This window comes from Diabrotica undecimpunctata, chromosome 1, assembly GCF_040954645.1.
Source record: "Diabrotica undecimpunctata isolate CICGRU chromosome 1, icDiaUnde3, whole genome shotgun sequence".
Classification (NCBI taxonomy): domain Eukaryota; kingdom Metazoa; phylum Arthropoda; class Insecta; order Coleoptera; family Chrysomelidae; genus Diabrotica; species Diabrotica undecimpunctata.
Window position 1 is genome coordinate 120,258,985 of NC_092803.1, and position 20,757 is coordinate 120,279,741.

General features: G+C 32.9%; 1 protein-coding gene and 1 long non-coding RNA gene across 2 annotated transcripts in view; both read right to left on the bottom strand.

The window, feature by feature from the left end:
* Positions 1–20,525, bottom strand: part of LOC140452938 ((E3-independent) E2 ubiquitin-conjugating enzyme UBE2O) — a 52,493-nt gene extending 31,968 nt beyond the window's left edge. The window contains exons 1-7 of the mRNA XM_072547259.1: positions 20,210–20,525; positions 18,971–19,216; positions 18,727–18,870; positions 10,378–10,565; positions 6,582–6,758; positions 6,302–6,515; positions 1,384–1,587 (exon numbers count right to left, since the gene is read on the bottom strand). Of these exons, the coding sequence (XP_072403360.1) occupies positions 1,384–1,587; positions 6,302–6,515; positions 6,582–6,758; positions 10,378–10,565; positions 18,727–18,870; positions 18,971–19,216; positions 20,210–20,401 (1,365 nt within the window). The 5' untranslated portion in view covers positions 20,402–20,525. The remainder of the gene's footprint in view (positions 1–1,383; positions 1,588–6,301; positions 6,516–6,581; positions 6,759–10,377; positions 10,566–18,726; positions 18,871–18,970; positions 19,217–20,209) is intronic.
* On the bottom strand, positions 12,128–13,733 carry LOC140452946 (uncharacterized). Its single transcript, XR_011952259.1, has 3 exons — positions 13,284–13,733; positions 13,143–13,227; positions 12,128–13,091 (listed from the first exon to the last, which is right to left on the bottom strand). It is a non-coding gene; the product is annotated as an uncharacterized lncRNA (long non-coding RNA).
* Positions 20,526–20,757: the final 232 nt, after the last annotated feature.

Below are 20,757 nucleotides of genomic sequence, written 5' to 3' on the forward strand. Positions count from 1 at the left end.
ACCTAACGTAACGTATCTCCCTATACGTAAAGAACTAACGTATCGAAGAAGATGAACGTTAAATTGAGAGTTAAAGTTCTGCACGTAACGTAACGATGGTGTTGCCCTCATCGAATTAGTGATAAACTAATAAGTTGTCAGTGCAGAAAATGCGCTTCTCCTCCACATCTTGCACGACTATACGGCCGCTTTAATTAAGATACTATGTCTGATATACAATGTAAAAATCTTTTTCGCTTTTGGATTAAATTCCACCTTTCTGGATGATCTTATGGGTTCTGGCCTACGACTTCCTTCAACAAAAACAAATCATTGCTGAAATGTGTCGTTTTCTACTGCTTTCCATTGTTTATAAAAACCAAAACCAATATATTTTACCACAAATGTGAAAAGACACGTGCCACATGTGCTGATCAAATGTGGATATTGAATGTTGATATTTTGGTAATCGGGTAAGATCCAGTAACGTACCAGCCCGTTACGTTAGGTAATACGTATCTAGATACGTTTGTTCAACCATTAATGCGCATACTTATATGTTAAAAAGATACGTTACGTATACGTATTTGTTTGCACACAAACTCTCTAATAGCATACTTTTACTAGGGTTGTCGTTTGTCATTTTTGTTAAGGTTGTTTTCTGCGTTAATCGCATTTTATTATCGCTGAAAATGACGGAGAGATGCAAAAATCGAATTTATATTAAAATTCGAAAAAAAAAAAAAATGTGTAGACTATTTATATGATAGAAAAGTCGTTTGCGGTTGAATGTGTCAACAAAACACCTTTAAGCCAAGTCGGCCTTCCAGCACAACAGCAGAAAAATATGGAACGTGCGAGATTTGCGATTGAAGACGATCGTGGTTTGACTGTGTGCGTAAAAGAAAGGGATATTGAAATTCCGAAAGCTTGTGTGTAAAGAATTCTAACCGAAAATTTGGACATTACTCGCCTGTGTGCGAAATTAATTATAAAATTGGTCACAGCAGAGAAGAAAAACATTCGATTCTAAATCGCTCTGGACAACTCGGAAATTTTTACTACTGATGGATATATGCGTAAAATAGTAATTTTGATTGGCACATAAATTTGAAGCCGTTATTAGTATCAACTTTTTCGTATCTGCTGTATTTTTGTATCCATTAATCCCCGGATAAACGACCTACGCAAGATACTATAATATCGATTTTTTTACCTTTATTTCGATTGAATAGATGCCGTAAACGTAAATTATCCTAGTTACAATTTTAGTTCCGTCAAAGATTTTAGAGCTGACTATAAATTTAAGTAGTATACTTTAGGGTTTACTGTATTAAAAGAATATTGATAAAATAACAATAAATATCTAACAAATTTTATAACAATATATACAGAGGTACTTACACTGGCAGTTCTTTCCAAATAATTGACGCTTTGTACAACACCGTACTTATTACTTTCTATCTTACTATCATTTATGACCCATTCCCCTGGGAAAAATTCATGATCGTCCAAAGAAATAGAGTAATAAAGATGAGTAGAAGGTATATCCTTTTCTTCGGTACCGTCTTGCCACACTACATTTACTTTTGATTCTACACATATCACCTAAAATAATCAAATTGTAATAATTATGTAAAAATATTAAAAAAAAAATTATTTTATTTTTTACTAATATTAATTGTATTTTATATACAATTTTTTATTTATTTTTATTTTAATTGTAAATACAAAAAAATTCCCATAATAAAAGTGGATTACAAAGTAACATTCTCTTGTGACTCCTATTATGTATACACAAGAATACTAACCAACATGATGAAAACACTTGCTGTAGATATGGTGATCTATTGCATTATAATGCCTTAAGGGTAGGTAGCAGGTAACACGACCTAACGAGATCTTTTATATTCATACATCCGTCGACATGTAGCAAATGTCGTAAATATTATTTGAATGTGGTTGATATTAAAACAATCAATTCGCAGACTCGTAACCCATATACCATGCGCTGGCATAAGTGTTACCCCCTCTACCCCCCATTTAACTTATTTCTTTTTAGCACGTAAGCAAAATGCTCGGACAGATCGATTTTTAAAATAATCGAAGTATATCATTATAGCATCAATGTTTCGAACTTTACGCGATCCCTCTTCAGGTAACAGTAATAACTTTAACTTTTTTTTAAATTGGAAAGTACATTTTGTGACGCCTCATTTAGAAGCTTTTGAAATACTGATTTCAAAAATGTATATACTTTGCTTTGAAAATTTATAGAATTTAAAGTATGCAAGAAAGAATTTTAATACGTACCTTGCAACAATTTAATGAATTTTTGTTCGTTTGAGTTATTCTTTTTTAGATGTAGAAGAGATTTTGTTATAAATAGAGGTAAAAATATTTATTACAGTCCAAATTATAACTAAATTAATGATTTAAGATACGTACCGAAGTGCAAGTGACAACTAATACTGAATAAACAAATTGCAGAGTAATTAGAAGATAAAACTTATTTACTTCTTGGCAGTAATACAATCTATTTCTTGTTTCTTCTCTATCTTTTTGCAACATCCTTTGATCAATAGTACGGCATTCTGAGATAATTCTTTGGCGTAGTTGACAGTAATTGTACCTGGTTGTGTCTGATACACTTCGGATTTTAAGTAACCCCATAGAAAAAAATCTAATTGAGTTAAGTTGAAGCATGTTTATAATTTCTTTAAAATATTCCCCTTAGAAAATTACTTTCACGCCACCTATGTGTATATATTTTGTTGGAAGCCTTAAAAATAACCCTAAAGCAACGAGCGATTAGTCACGCTTTTTTTTAACAATGAAATAATTCGCCAAATGTTCTCTGGTCTTTTTATCTATCATTTGTTAAATAGAAACCCTTCCTAGTAACAAAGAAATCAGCTTCTATTGTCAAATACCCTGCCTACCTTCTAAGAAAAACGAAGATGTTGGTTTTCGATGAAATTATAATTCCTGTCGGGAGAGAGTGGTTAGGTTACAAAAACGACCACACTAGCCTTGCCATTTAAGTATCATTTTCGCGTGGCACTCTTCGGCCAATACTCCCACTCTTTTTTATCCTTAGCTTGCCTAAGATCAGCAGAATTCGAATTCATTTTCGAGTTGGTTCCTGTGGCAAGCGGTTTGTCTCCATCAAACGGCGGTAAGTGTATTTTCTTCTTCTTCTTCACGTGCCATCTCCGCGACGGAGGTTGGCAATCATCATGGCTATTCTGATCTTAGATGCTGCTGCTCTGAATAGTTCAATTGATGTGCATCCGTACCATTCCCTCAAGTTACGCAACCATGAGATTCTTCTTCTTCCTACACTTCTCTTGCCCTGAATTTTCCCTTGTATAATCAATTGAAGTAGGTTGTATCTCTCATTACGCATAACATGCCCCAGGCATTGCAGCTTTCTTGTCTTGATGGTTTCCAATACTTCCATTCTTTTGTTGATTCTTCTCATGACTTCGTTGTTTGTTACATGCTCGGTCCATGATATCTTCAGGATTCTTCTATACGATGTATTTTCAATTCACCCTTATCTCTATATCTTCACACAGTGCTTTCTATATTAACTATCTTCTCTTTTGTCAAACAGACGTCTTCCAATTCGAAGAAACGAAGTCACTTCTGTTTGGCGTTCATTCGTCTATACGTTCCGTCTCTACTGTTTGTCTCTATCGTTCGTCTCTACTATTTACTACTACCTGTACCGCTATCTGTATTATCGGCTGTTTCTCTTTCTTCCTTTTCGTCTGCCTAAATCAAATTTGAGAGATTGGGGATTGAAGATCATAATTCGTTATTGTACCTGACTCAGCCAAGTCAAGTGCCTTTATTATTGAGACCGTTTTATGAAAGACGTCATTACCTCTGCCTACTGACTGCCGGCTAAGTACAATGCCGATTATCCAATTGTGAGTACCGACATTTTTACCTAAATCGTATAGAAGTTGATTTACGACTTCTTCAGTTCAGTGTACCTTACTTATTTATGGAAGTTTACTTTAACTCCAACCGAACGAATTATCAGTACAAAACTACAGTATAATATATACGTATAAATTACGAACCATTTGTTTTATGTGTAGGTTATATTCATGATAAATTTTATGCATAGATTTGAGGTGATCACGATCAAAAATTTAGTAAATGTTTACGTATTCTCAAGGCATAAAAATCACGTATTTGACGAATATTGACGTAGATACAATTATAATATTCCTTGTTTTTTTGCTATTCTTGAGAATACTAAATTATTCGTAATTATTTTTCAAGAAAGATATTTTTTGTTGTATTCAATAATACATTGTGCAATAACTTATCTCGTGCTAACTGTTCAGTAAAAATTGTTATAGTGCGTTTACTTTAACTGCTATACCTCAATATAACTTTTTTGACGAACTATTTGCCTTTTATTTTTTTGTTATGATATAAATTTATATTTTTGTGCATGGTGTATCTCTTTCAGGCATTGTTATTGATTTATATTACTATTTGATTTATCATATAAACAGTGTATATGTGTCGAAATATTAAGTGTGTACCGCACAATCATAATACCTTTTCTCTCACGGTTTACTTTATTCTCGCGTGATTATCTTAACTGTACCTTACCTTTCTTGTTATCTTATTTTATATGTCTTAAGGTTTCCCTGTTCCTCTAAAAATAGGGTGGTGCCCAAATATTTCCCTTATATAAATCCATCTTGCTGGAAAAATATTATCTAGATAATTTCGCTAACCTAGCGGCATAATGGGACGAAGCCCCGTCTTGCTGAAATATGAAGTTTTGAGGGAACTATTGCGAATTGATTGTAATTATATCATTGATTGCCAGTGTTATCTGGTATCCAACATATTTATCCAAGTTTCACCATTTAAATTACCGTCAATAAATATTGGGCCTACAATATAGTTACTTAATATGCCTGAGCAAACATTTAGTTTTTGTGGAAATTGCATGTGACTTTCTCGAAATAATCTGGGATTTTCATCAGACCAGTAACATTTTAACGATGAACGTGACCATTCAAAAAAAATGTCGCTTCGCCCCTAAAACAAATGTGTTGAATATAATTAGGATTCTGTGTAATATTATTTGTCATAGTGTCGCAATAGTCCACCCGTTTATCTGGGTCATCTTCTGTTAATTCTTGAACCATTTTTATTTTGTAAGGATGAAATTTATTTCTCTTTAGAATCTTTAAAATTGTTTTCTGATCTACTTCACAAACGTGAGCAACAGTTTTAGTAGAAGTAGACGGATTAACGGCAAACTCATTTAACACAGAAATCTGTTTATCTTCGAATAGACGCAGACGTTTGCTTCCTGTCCGTTTCTTATTTTGAACACTATCAGTCTCAAAAAATTTGCCCACAACTGACTTAAAAGAGTGCCTATCTATTGGACTGTCAGGATAGCGTCCATTAAAAATTCTTACCGACTCACGGTAATTCCGGCGAGCTTCATCATAAATTGTGATCATTTCGCATTTTTTTTTGTAAATTACGAGGTTTTGCCATTTTGAAAATTCACAATAAATAAATGTCTTTTAAAATAGCAATTGAAACTATTTCTCGCATAATTTAGATTCTGCAAATTTCCCAATCAAAGTATTATACATTTTTGAAATCAGTATTTCAAAAGCTTTTAAATGAGGTGTCACATTATGTACTTTCCCATTTAAAAAAATCGAAGTTATGGCTGTCACCTGAAGAAGAACTGCGCCATTCGAAACATTGATGTTATAATATACTATGATTATTTTAAAAATCGACCTGTCCAAGCGTTTTGCTTATGTATTAAAAAAATATAGGGGGGAGGGGTAACACTTATTCCAGCGCATGGTGTAAAATTTCTATCAAGTAAAAGTCGAATCAATCACGTAAACAAATTATCAATTATTTGTTTATCGTTTCAATTAAACCAGAAAAATAAATAAATTACATTCTATTGTGACCTAGATCATATTAAACTGATACCATGGACACTTTATTACATATTCATAATACTAATTTCTTTAAAATTCTGTCAGTATTGTTGCGATTCTTTCCGAAAACCGAGAACGATTTTATTTAACAATAGTTCATTGATATATTTTGTTTGTAAGTACATTTCCAACGCAATACAATAGGATCATTTGTTTATTTTAATGTTAATAGGAAAAATATTTTTCAATGTATATGTTTTTCCGAGAAGAAATTAAAAAATGTTTGTAGGGACGAATTCTTTCGGACAAAATCATCATAAAATCCTTACTTTAATAAACTATGTTCTTGAACGACATCAAACGCTTACCTCAACAGCTAAACTATTTCCAGGTACTAAATCTCTTGGTTTTGGGGGATAATGTTTTTTCTTAGGTTTGGAATTATGACTAATCTGAGACACGTCGGCATCCTCGGATTCTTCGGACTCTTCGGTCCACCATTCTTCTTCATCATTGTTAGTAATCACGTCTTCGTTTTGAGAATACACTAACGCAGAGCGGCTAAGTTTTGATAATCTAGAGCTGGAAGAATAATAAATACCAATTAAAAATGATTGTTTGGGACTCATATGAATATGAGGGACTTACATTTTTGAATTACAGCTAACGATGTGTCTCACTTTGGGTAGTTCAGGTCTATAAACTAATGACAACTTTTTTGTCCAGTCTTTTTTCTTTAGAAGAATATCACTACTGGAAAGTTTTAATAATCTACGGTCTGTTAATTCCAGAAATGTATCACTGGCACGCTCCAGAACCTTTAAGCTGCAAAAATATTTATCTTTGAATATAAAAAAAATTGTTTATGTTGTATGTTTACTGAATCGATTTATAAGTCAAATAATACGAACAGGAACAAAAAAAAAAGAAAGTGTAAGACTAATTCGAATATATGTAGATTATCAAGTAAAGCATATACAGCTCGTGTGGTTTTTAGACCCTGCTTTCAGTACTCAATTTCTTTATAGTGTACTAGATAGCGACAAAAAATTGTATATCCGTGGCTATTTCTCATATTTAGTAGAAATTTAATTGGTGAGCATATAACTTGTTAATGCTGTCCACGTTTAAGAACGAAGCAGAAAATATTTAAACGTCATGTGACGTACTCACCTTACCACTTTAAGTGGTTCTGCCAAACTTCTGCTCACTTCAAAGATTTTTAAAATGTTTAGGGAATTTAGGGAATATTGTACTCCAAACTAGTAGATGCATTTCGAGAGTACTGACGCCATCTATCAAACGGGTCGTCAAAGTGTCTTGTAAGTTACTTTTGACAAACTTGTAAAATTTTTATTTGAAATTTGTTTTATTACTCAAAGTGTTTCAAATTGAGCAGTTAAATTTATTTAAGAGCGTAGGAGCCTAAATTTCGGGCCAATGCTTTTTAAATGCATTCATTTTTTCGAATCCTGAGAAAACTAATAAATATTTTTGAAATATTTAAACGTATAATGAAAGATTACATTTTTATTTGGGGCCGAAAGTCCCTTAGAATAAACAAAAAGTTTCTTTTGAATGAGAATTTTGAAATTAAAAATCCCACTTAATTTTCCTTTCTTTTTCACCCCTGTAACTTACTAAAATAAACATTATAGAAGTTTTCAGGGACTTTCGGCCCTCGGTAATAATGTAATCTTTCATTTTGCGTTTAAATGTTTCAAAAATACTTATTAGTTTTCTCAGGATTCGAAAAAAATGAATGCATTTAAAAAGCATTGGCCCGAAATTTTGCGCATACGCTCTTAAGGATAAGTATATAATGTTGGCTACACATCGAAGTAATTTTATTGTTAAAAAAATTGTTGACTAAGATTACTTGTAAAATGTGTATAAAATTGTTTGAGATTATGTACTACTACTTAGGTATTTTTTTTAATGTTCTTCACTGAAATGCTTATGCAGTGTACATAAAAGGTATGAATCTGCAATTCACTTTGAAAAAAGTATTTGCAGATACTTATTTGGATAATATTTCATAGTAATTTCCCCCTCGTATTCCGAATTGTGAGTAATTCATAATATTGTTCTGAGTTATTTTCTTGTGATGTTAATATAATTTACTATTTTTACTGGGAATAAGCCACAATTTTACTTCAAAATAAGTTTATTTTGACATACGTTGGTTTCTGAAATATATATGGACAGTATCTGTCACCATTCAGTACAGAGCAGTAAAGTACTACTTCTTTCATTTTAGAGATTATGCCGTGGACAAGACAATTTAAAAAAATTTCTCACAAAAAAAAAAGAACTGAGGGACGTAGTGACAACAATTTGAACGTAGTGAAGATAATTTCGAGATACCTGACGCCATGATCGTCAATTCAGTATTTCATGGGGAGAATTAGGGAGATTTGACACGGAAGAAATTGTACCGATTGCGGTGTAATGAATTTACATGCGGTGTATTGTAGTTATGTAAAGCCTATAACGAAGGTATGTCAAAATCTTTGTGAAGCTTCCATGATAGCTTCAACTGAACAGGCAGTGCATACAAATGAAAATCCCCAAAAAAAGAGACCTTTGTGTAGCATTAGAGGGTTCGTGGCAGAAGCGAGGCTACATACCGCTCAATGGGATAGTCTCTCTGACTTCGGTCAACACTGGGAAAGTTCTCGAAGTTCCTTCCATGAGTAAATACTACTTGTCCATGTCTAGGGATAAAAACATTCACAGTGAAGACTGCACAGTAAATTATATTGGCACAAGTGGGGCTATGGACGTGGAGTGCGCTTAGAAAATGTTTAAGTGTTCAGTTGCTCGGTGCAATATTCGCTATACTCAGTACTTGGGAGATGGTGACTCCAATGCTTATGGGACTGTTGTTCAAGCTAAACCATATGGGGATGATGTACAAATTGAAAAGTTAGAATGTATTGGGCATGTGCAAAAGCGTATGGGCACAAGGTTGCGTAAGCTCAAAGAAATCAAAACAGGAAAAGTTAGTTGATGGAAAGTTGCTAAACGGTAAAAACAGATTAACTAATGCTTGTGTACAAAAGCTTCAGACATTCTACGGATTAGCAATCAGATGGAATTTTCATAGTATAACTGAAATGAAGAAAGCTGTGTGGGCCACTTATTTTCATGTTTGGTCTGACAATTCAGATCATGCACCAGTTGTGTCCCAACGATGAAGCGACATGGTGCAAATTCAACAAGACCATATTAGAAAATGATCACACAAAACACTTCCACTTGCCTTTAGAAGTTATGTTAACAATAAAACCAATTTTTAAAAGCCTTGCTGATCCTGCACTGTAGGTAAATGCCTGAAAGGCAAATCACAGAACCCTGATGAGAGCCTCAATAATCTTATTTGGTCTCGCATCCCGAAAAGATCTTTTGTCACTTTACCTACACTACACAATTTGTTTTATTATTTAACGAAGGCTACTCCAGTAAATACAAGGTTTTATAACATTTAGGTTTAAAAGGTGGTTCCAACAGGTTAGAAGCTTTGTTTCAAAGATGAAACGTTTGAACTGCAAGCGCATTCGAAAGGTTGAAATGTTCAACTGGACTGGAAAAAAATAAGACAGAAGAGAAACCTAAGCAAGAGGAAGTTGGAAGATATCTACGAGGAAATGGAAGATCCAGACAAGCCGTCATATGTTGCTGGAGAACACTAAGAGCAAGTGTATCGGTAGCTTTCTTTTAGCCTATTGGAGTGTTTTATGTTTTTGCGATTTCCCGAATACTAGGTTTTTTAACTTTTGATGTCAAATATCTGTGGATCCTTAGATGATAGAACGTCCAAATTTTTACAGTAGTTGTAGATAGATAATATCAAGTTCCTGGTAAAGTTTTATTGAAAAATGTACAAAATCAAGTAAAATAAAAAATAAAATCTGAACTTTTTTGGGTCTTTTGTAAAAGTATTTTAAAAATTTTTAAAATGTTTTTTTCACTTTAATTACAAAAATCTACCTGGAACTAAACAATACATCTAGTTTCAAAATAAAAGAAAAATTAGGTTTTTAAGGTGCTTTGGTTACGGAGATATGTGATATAATGTTTTGTTGTTAAATGGAACTTGGGGTACCCTTAAATATAATTTTTCTAACTAGTTTTTTTTGTAGATTTCCTTTTAACGGAGAAAAATAAACTGATTATAAAATAAACGAGCACGCCATTGTTGTAGTAAACATATCTTCAACCTCCAAGCGATAGGTCTATGATACCCGATTATATAGCAAGCATAGTCGACTGCTGGACATCATTGGCTAATACAATCCTGACAGCCGTCAAATTTGTGTCAATTTACACAGAAAGAAGGATTTGAGAAGGAACTATATTACAATATATACTTAAAAGTGTAAAACATTTTAATACGATAAATAAATATTATTTATTCTCGCCTATTTTTTTATATACTCACTTTTTGATATCAGCCAGACCTATTTCTGACAGATGCGAATATCCATGCGTATTGTTATACCAAGCAATCTCAATTAAGACATCTTCAACACTTTGTACTGTAAATCTTTGTCGGCTTTGAATATTCCTTTTCATCGTTTTCGATTTCTTTATCCAATGTGCTTGTTCAAAATTATTTGGTACACATATCTACAAAAAAAAATCACATCAGTAACTCACTTTACATAAATCATGTTAATATCTACAATTTAATCTTAAAATTTACCATGAACATACAATCAAACTGATTCAACATTCTCTGTTTTGTTGATTTGTTTTTCTATGCAGTACGAACGCCTAGTCTCAAGTTAGACCTGTCGTTCTTGGGATATAAATGGTATAGAAGTAGACTCCTCACCAGTTATTGGGGGCTATGATGTATCATTTACGTAAATAATTACATACTAGTGTAAAATTCAGAAAACGTACATCAGATTACAGTTCTCAAAACATAATGTGTAAAAACGGTATGATGTATCATGCCCTGCGTTGCTATGCGTAAAATGGCCAAGCCACAGCAGAAAATTACATAAAACGTTATTTTCGGTTCTGTCATATCCTGAAGATCTGTCAGATAATTCAAATTAACCTAACTTTTGGCTTCTTGTTTGTTTTTGAAAAAAATGGATTTTGTAAATTTGTTATTACTCAATGAATTGAATGATGTGGTAGAAAGAAATTATGTAAATGTAGAGCAACGTCAGTTACGGGACACCAGTAACCCATTTGAAATAGATTACCAGCTCTGCTCTAACTAAATTGCAATAGAATTAAAGGTTCTCTCCCTACTTAATTTTGTAGGAAATGGAAGTTACCAAAAATGTTCTGGTAACAACCTGTTATTTTCAATGGAACAAAGTACATTTAGTGAAGTATTAACAGAAATAACTGCAGGGATAGTGGAACACTTGGTGCCAAAATGGTGAAAAAGATGAAGTACAGCCTGTAGTTCTCATAGAAATTATTCCAAAGGAGGCAAATCAAAACCAATGGTTGGGTGTTGGAAGCACAGAGAATAAGAAGTGTTATTGCTGCAAACTTTGTGTAGTGAAACAAAAACTTAGTAATATTTTCATAATTTATTTATTTCACAATGATAAATAGTGATATAGTTTTATAATCAAATATAGTAATATAATTTTACAATTTAGTGATATTTCATCATTTTATAATATATATGATAGAGTTTTATAATCTAGTATAGTTTAGTGATATAAATATTAATATTTCAATGAACTACTAAAAGCTCAAAGCAAACAATCTAAAACATATTACTAAGTGGCTCAAAATGTTCTAAAATGTTTAGATAATACGGAGATATTATATTGCTGCAAACTGTATTATAATATATTAAATTAAAAATGTTTATATATTGTTAAAAACAAAAATCATGTATGTTACAATTAATTACAAAAATGACACAACACTAACAAAATAAAAAATATATTACAACCTGGCTCAAATGTTTTGAAATCCCTTTTAGAGAATATAAAGAAGTGTTATCGCTGCAAATGTTATGTTATAAAATATTAAATAAAAATGTTTATCCTCAGTTTATTTTATAATTATATGAGATATAATCAATATATATATATATATATATATATATATATATATATATATATATATATATATATATATATATATATATATATATAAACTTTGTGTTATAAAATTGTTAAATAAAAATGTTTAAAAACATAAAACCTGTATGTTACGATTAATTGCAAAAAGTTAAAAACAAACAAATTTAAAATATATTACAAATTAGTTGAAAATTTGTTAAAACCCTTGGAAAATTAAAACATACAAGTAAAGAATACAATTTCAAAAACTAAAACAAACCTAAAATATACTACAAAGTAAACCTACAAATACACCTAAAATATACTACTACAAAGAACAAGGTTTGTGGCACAGGCATTACAACTTTGGGTTGTATAGAACCTTTGTGGAACCTGACATAAAATTAATTAAGGTAGCATACCTTACATGGATAGAGCATTTCATCAGGCAAGAGGTAGGTGCAACAGTCGGAAAGGTTTTTAACAGAAGAGGGCTGATGGGACAATAAACCAGAAGAAGACCCAAGACTTAGGTATCAAGACAATTTAGAGGATGATTTAAAATCTAGAGAAGAGTTGGTAGACACAGGGGTGAATGGAGGATTGTCCCAAAGAATTATTTGCACATGCACAGGGTTTTACATTACAGCCCTGTTAAAGCTGGAAACATATATTCTTGTGATGCATTGATGTTGACTAATGATAATGGTAAAACAAACTAAAATATATTACAAAATGGTTCAAATGTGCTCATAACCGTTAGAGAATATGAAGAAGTATTATTGCTGCAAACTTCGTGTTGTAAAATAAAAACAAATTGTTAAATAAAAGTGTTTATAATTAGTATATTTCTTAATGATATGTAGGTATTTATGTTACAATTAGTTACAAAATCAAAAAGAATAACACAAAGATCAAGACAAAACAAAAAATCTGAAACATATTACAAAGCGGCTAAAACATTGTTATAAAAGTTATAAAATTGTTAAATAAAAATGTTTATATTCAGTTTATTCCATAATTGAGATATAATTTTATAAAGGATATGTTTATAGAATATTAAATAAAACTATTGCCTTTTTAATTTTCACAGGTTGATTTCCTTTTCCTTCTGAAAAATATACACCATAATAAACATAATACATCAATCATTAATCTTTACCTTTAAAATTAAATGTATTTATAATCTGGGGCTCCCCAAGATGAATCTTTGAAATGAGTTGCAAAATCTTCCACTCATTGAACACCTAAAAATTTAGCATTTATTATTAAATTTGATAGTAACAGAAATTAATTTTCTTACCTACATGTCTTCATTGTTCTGCTGTTTTTTTAGGGCCACCATCTACTGTATTTACCATGATAGCAAATTCCTCTCACAATTGGGCTACTTTCTTAGCCTTCCTTGACTATTTTGCCAGTAAGCACTATTTATTTTTATAAAGTCTAACATCACTTCCAATTGTTTCCTGGTTGTCTTCTTTTTAATTGAAGCCATTAGTTTATTTTATTATAATTATAAACAAATAGTAAATTGTTTCCACAAATTACATACAATAACATAACCTAACTAAGAGCAAAAACGGACGTAATTTTAGGCAGCTTAAAAATTACATTTACATATAGATAAATTACATATCAAGATAGGCAACCCGTTATACGTAGTTCTTATATCATACCGATTTGGAAATTTTTACATAAATGTGTTAAAATCGGAGTTTACACCATGTAATTATTTCACATAAATGATACATCATAGCCCTCATTATCCAACGTGTGAGGTTCGGACCTTACTCCTACCTGCGTTCACTGGTCCATCCGGCGGGATAATGGACAAGTGTTCGAGAAACAACATAGGTACAGTGAAGATGGTGGAGCCTTACGTTAGCGGCTAACGTGCCACTCTCATCTTCGAGACGCAATCGTTGGAGCATTGGTTCTGGCAGAACAAGATAGAAAAGTACTCTGAAGTCTAAGCAAAACCTTCATCTGCCCTGTTTTATCCCAAAAGAGGTTTGTGGGTTGCTTGGCATCACGGTTCCTAGGACTTTACCACCTGGGAAGGTCAATCTTTGTTAACAATCAATTTATATTGACACAGTCCCTTAAGTGGGTGTGGAGTCTGGTGATTTCTTGTGTTTCACTTCGAACGGGGGACTTCGAATCCCGCCTTCTGCGCAAGAGTTTTGTGAGTAATCTGCAGAGGAGCGGAATGGCGGGTTCACTAGAAAGCTGAAAGTACCCGAGTTGATTGCCACTGTCACCTAAAAAAAGACTTCAAACTTTGGAATCTCCACCAGACCCACTGGTGCGACCATAATTATGACTCTTGGTTTTATTTTTAACTAGTAATTTTAACACTACAGTCCGTAATAAAACATTAGTGAAGGTAGAACAATCTGGCCCGCCGGATGGATAATTGATTGGAAGATATGAATAAGGGGAAGATATGTAGTAAGGTAGTTAACCATTACTTATTTAACACAAAAAAGTTTTATAATATAACAAAGAATTTGTATCTAATATAAATATAAATGTTTAATACTTAAGGATGGGGGATAAAGGGGTAGAATGCGAATACATGGAGTTGATTCCAGTTTACTCCAACTAGCCTCTTCTACTCAAATCCGACTCTCACCTTCACGCTGGTGTCCCCTGTTAACCAAGCAACCCAGCTGGAGATCTGGTATCCAACCCGGGTGGAAAGTTGGGTCGGGAACTGACGAGAGTGGGTTAAATGGCCCTCCGAAAAGGGGGTTTGGCGTTGGGTTAACTACCCAACCCGGTAAAACCCTATAGTTACGAAATCGAAAGTCAAAAATGCCGGACGGAAATCTCGACGACGACCTATGCAACGAAATAAGGACCTGAATAATGGAAATAATGATCTTAATGTATTTACCTGGAACGTTCGCACACTTAACGAACCTGGAAACATCCGCAAACTGTGTGACATATTAGCACAATATAATACTGATATTACTGCAATACAAGAAGTACGATGGACAGGTCATGGCATAATCCAAAAAGCAAACTACAATATATACTATAGTTGCCATACAACCAGACATGAATTTGGGACAGCCTTTATAGTCAATAATAAAGTCAAGCACTTGGTTATAGATATTAAGCCGATAAATCCGCGAATGAGCTGCTTAAGGATCAGGGGCAAGTTTTTTAATATTAGCCTTATTAATGTACATGCCCCAACAGAGGACAAGCAAGACGAAGAAAAAGACAATTTCTATGATGAATTAGAAAGAACATATGACAATTGTCCCAGAAATGACATTAAAATAGTAATCGGTGATCTGAACGCAAAAATCGGAAGGGAAGAAATATATCTACCGCACATTGGTAAATATAGTCTCCATAATAATACTAATTCGAATGGACACCGAGCAGTCACCTTCGCAGCCTCAAAGAACATGATCGTAGGAAGCACATGTTTTCTACACAAAAAAATACATATGGGGACTTGGACCTCGCCTGATGGATTAACGAACAACCAAATTGATCATGTGATCATAGATGCTAGACACTTCTCCAACTTTATGGATGTCCGCACCTATCGAGGCGCCAATATTGATTCAGATCATTTTCTAGTTGGCACAAGAATTCGGGCTAGAATCTCAAATGCGAAGAAGGAGAGAAGTACCAAAACAAGGCGCCTTAATATTGAACTCCACAAAAACCCGCAAACGGTAGAAAGGTTTCAAAACTATATCGAAACTAAATACATAACTAAAGAGAATCTAACAATTAGTGAACAATGGGAAACGTGTAAAAATTACATTAAAGACGCAGCAAATAACATTCTAGGGCCGCAAAGACCACCACCACGCAATGAGTGGTTCGATGCTGAGTGCGAGGACATTACAAGAAGAAAGAACAATGCATATAAACTGATGCAGCAAAGAAGAACCCGAGAAAAAGAACAAAAATATAAAGATCTCAGAAGAGAAGAGAAGTACATCCATCAGAGAAAAAAGCGAACTTATGAAAATAGAATATTGGAAGAACTTGAGGCATTAAAAAAGGGAAATCAAACAAGAAAATTCTATAAAAATCTAAATAAAGCAAGAAAAGAATTTAAACCAAGGATCGGACTATGTAAGGATAAGGAGGGGCATATACTCAATACAAAAGAAGAAGTATTGAAAAGGTGGGTGGAACACTATAAAGAACTGCTTACTGTCGAAGTAGAAGATCCAAATCAACCACCCCCAGGAGCAAACAACAATACACCATTGGAGCCTCCATCAATTCAGGAAGTACGGGATGCAATAAAACACCTAAAAAATAATAAATCTCCAGGAAGTGATGGTATACCCGCGGAACTTATTAAATGTGGAGGTGCTACTCTGACTAATCATATATATAAAATCATACTGAGAGCCTGGAATGAGGAACAAATCCCAGAAGAGTGGTGTATTGGGATCGTTTGCCCGCTACACAAAAAGGGCGATGAATTAGAATGTAGAAACTATAGGGGAATAACCCTCCTTAATACAGCATACAAAATATTTTCGAGTATTTTATATGGTCGCCTGAGTGAATATTCAGAGGAGCTTCTTGGCGAATATCAAAGTGGTTTTAGGCCTGGTCGATCAACAACAGACCAGATCTTTGTGATAAGGCAAATACTGGAAAAAACCAATGAATTCAATATCGACACATACCATCTTTTCGTAGATTTTAAATCAGCCTATGATAGTGTCCTAAGAAATAAATTGTATGAAGCCATGGATAAATTCCACATCCCCGATAAACTGATAAGATTGGTTAAGGCTATAATGCGTAAAGTTGTTTGCAAAGTCGAAATACAGGGCGAACAATCACAGTCATTTGAAACGCATGTTGGGCTGCGACAGGGAGATGCGCTGGCGTGTCTCCTTTTCAACATAGCTTTGGCAGTCAGGGATGCCCAAATAGACAGCAGAGGAAACATTTTTAATAAATCATCCCAAATTTTGGCATATGCAGATGATGTTGATCTAGTAGCCCGCACAACACGCAAGCTAGAAGAAATGTATACCACCTTGTCAAACGCCTCAAAAAATATGGGCCTGCAAGTAAATGAAAATAAAACTAAGATAATGGCATCAACACCCAACAATAGAGCCAGAAACATCGGCCACCAATTCACGGTTGATAATTCTACCTTTGAAGTGGTGGACAAATTCACATACTTAGGCTCCTTGATCACCAAGGAAAACATCATGACGGAAGAAATCAAGCGAAGAATAATCCTAGCAAACAAATGGTATTTTGGACTGAGTAGACATATGAGAAGCAGAAACTTAAGCCAAAAAACAAAAATAACCATATACAAAACCCTTATACAACCAGTGTTGACATATGGGTAGGAGACATGGACCATTTCCAAGGCAGATGAAAATCTCCTGCTTATATTTGAACGAAGGATCCTGAGAAGAATATTTGGTGGCATCTGTGAAAATGGTGTTTGGAGAAGGAGGTACAACTACGAGATATATATCACAGAAATAAACATATATTTGGTGGTAAAGATGTAGTATCCTTTATAAAAATAGGAAGACTAAGATGGGCAGGACATCTGGCAAGATCACAGCAGAACAACCCTCCTAGAAGAATCCTTATGTCACAACCTGTGGGAAGTAGAAATAGGGGTAGACCAAAAAAACTCAGATAGAGGGATGGTGTAGATGAGGATGGTAGACAAATAGGCGCAGCAAACTGGCAACAGTTGGCAATGGATAGAACTGACTGGCGTAATAGACTTGGGAAGGTCGAGGCTCTCTTATAGGGCTGCAGCACCAATGATGATGATGAATACTTAAGGATATAATGAACTGAGTAGAACCTACTGATATTGGAAAATGCATGAATTGGTTTGTATATCTAGCTATAAAATAACAATGTACCTAGATATGATTGTCATTGTAGATTTGATTAAGTTATGATTCATGCTAGTCAATAACTTTGTTATTGTTTATACTTGTGTTCATTTGCTATCCAATACTGTAAACAATCAACATAATCATGTAGTGATACTTGAATACTTGGGCTTGCATCTGGATGAAAAATGCACATTAAAACTAAATGGAAACAACTAGACCTTAAACTAAAAAATATGAACTGGTTATTTAGCAAAAGGTCTCAGTTATCTCTTGAAAATAAACTGCTTCTGTACAAAGCTATACTCATACCAGTTTGGGCATATGGAATAGAACTATGGGGCTGTAGTAAACTTTCAAATACGAAGATACTTAGAACATTAAAATCCAAAATACTCTGTATGATAAGTAAAGCTCCATTTTATCTAACCAAACACTTCACAAGGATCTGGACATCCCACTACTTAAGGACATACTGAAATAGTTTAAAATTCCAAAAACGGTGATGTTACAGCGAAACAATTTAAGTTGACCATATGTATGTGGAAATTAAATAACAGTGTTGCATTTTTTATGTTATATAACTTTTTCATGATTAGACATGCTCTTGCATTTTCACTAAACTTCCATTAAATTCACTTGATTCAATATTTTATTCTAGCTGTCATTATGAACAACTATTGAACTAGAGAATGAGGAACGTTGGTCTTGACTTATTTAATACACTTTAAGTGCTGATGATCAGGTAAAGTAATACTGTCCTGAATGTACTTAGATAGTTTGAGGCTTGAACTCAAACACTCAGACTATATTTATATTTATTAATATTGATACTATATCATATTTCTCTTTGTTAAATATACTTACCAGTTCTTGCCCAGGATAATATGCATCAAAAGATATCCTGTTTCTTTTTGACAGCCAATAATCATCCATGTCATGATTAATACTAGTTAAAACTTCTACTACAGATCCACATTTCGATTGCATAGCTACCATTTGTTCCACAGTCTAAAAGAAATATCTGATATACTACAAACTCTTAAACCCCACTAACAAAGCAATCTAGACATATTTATAAGTATTTAGACATTTATAATTAAAAACTTACTTCAATTCTGCCAAATTTACTGCCCAAACAAACAGCATCATCTACATCAAAAGGTCTCACACCATGCAATCTATCACTAGATACATGTTCAATAACTTTATCTGTACCAACAATCTGTACAGTAGCTACTTGTTTGGTTTCTTTGCAATATCCTCTTTGTGTTTCTTTTCCCTTTTCTAACCTTCGGACAATATCTCCAGGTATGATACTCCTGTTTACCAAGCGAACTTTACTCTGCCTCCAGACCTAAGAATCATTTGAATGTTTTAATTACAATCACAATGAAGTTGAATAGAGTAATTATACTAAATTACCTAGTACCTAGTACTAAATAGTAGTACCTAAATTAAGTATTAGAATAGGAATATTATCATGATTAGTGATTAGGCTATTGCAGGAAGAAATATGAATATGAATGTATTAGCATAAGTCTTTCCTTGCATACTTTGGAAGCAAAATGAATATAAATTGATATGTGTTTTTTCTACAGTGTTATTAACACAGCTATTGATTGCCCACAATTATTGGCACTGCTTATGTTAAATCTTTTATCCAGAAATAGGAAATCTGTCACCTCTGTCATTGTACTCATTATTCTACAAATGAGCCTCTTTCCCACTTAATATGTAAATGTAATTATCTAGGAAACCAAATTAACATTTTCGATTCTAAAATTGATAAATTTAAAAAGACCTAAAGAACCTGTTATGATAGAGGATTCACTAAGCTTGGTAATATTTTCAAAAAGTCATTGTAAGAAAAACACAATAAAATGTACTAAGCAGTTTAATAAAACAGAAATATAAAATGAAGGAACTCCATTTGGGAGTATATCCCTCTTCAAATTCATAATTATGTATAGTTCTGATTGTTAATATAAAAAATAGCAAATGAAATTGTTATCGCAGACTGACTCAATATCTTAAGACTAGGAAAGTTCAAGAATCAATAGAGGAATTTAAATAAATAAAATTGCCTGTAGGTTTCACAGAAAAACTGTTTATTGTTTTTAACTTTTTTTTTTGTGCCAACACATCAGAAACTGGTGTATCTGGCTGTGTCAAGTATTTAATATTTAAAAGTTTTGTATTCTTTCAACTAGAAAAGTCCTATAAACAAGGAACAGTTCTAAATCTACTTTTTACATCAGATTCAATCATAGTTAGCTAGTTTCAATTACCTTTTTAGAATGGCATCAATTAAAATGATGTCATAAATTAAAGTAATCTTTGTACAAACCTGTTCTCTAGAGTTATTATTCCATAATACTCTAATTTGTCCCTTTTGTAGGGCATGGTATTCATCTACATCAGAACAGGCTTCATAACTATCAACAACAACTCCAAAAATTATTCTTTTATGCTTATCAAATCTATAAACAACATCATTTGTATAGAATTCTTTAACTTTTTCAATATTTGAATTGGACATTGTTTCATACAATACTGTTCTTTTTCTTGAGCAGAATAAAACTTTAATGTATTTCTAATTGCTTTTATATATATTTTTTTATTACATTTCTTCAATAGCGCATGACAGGCTGCTGACATTTAGTATAAACGATAGAAAACTAATAAACAAAAAATGAAAAAAAAATCAGGAATGTTTTGATTCTACTTAGCATGCCGGCAACCGCAGGATATTGGTGTTAAAAGGATTTAACGATCTGATTTCTAGTTTAGGATACAAAGCGTATTAAAAGTTAAATTATTATTAGAAATGCTAGAAATTTATAAAACACAATTACTTTAAATGATAATATATTAATTAGAAATGTTGATGCAATC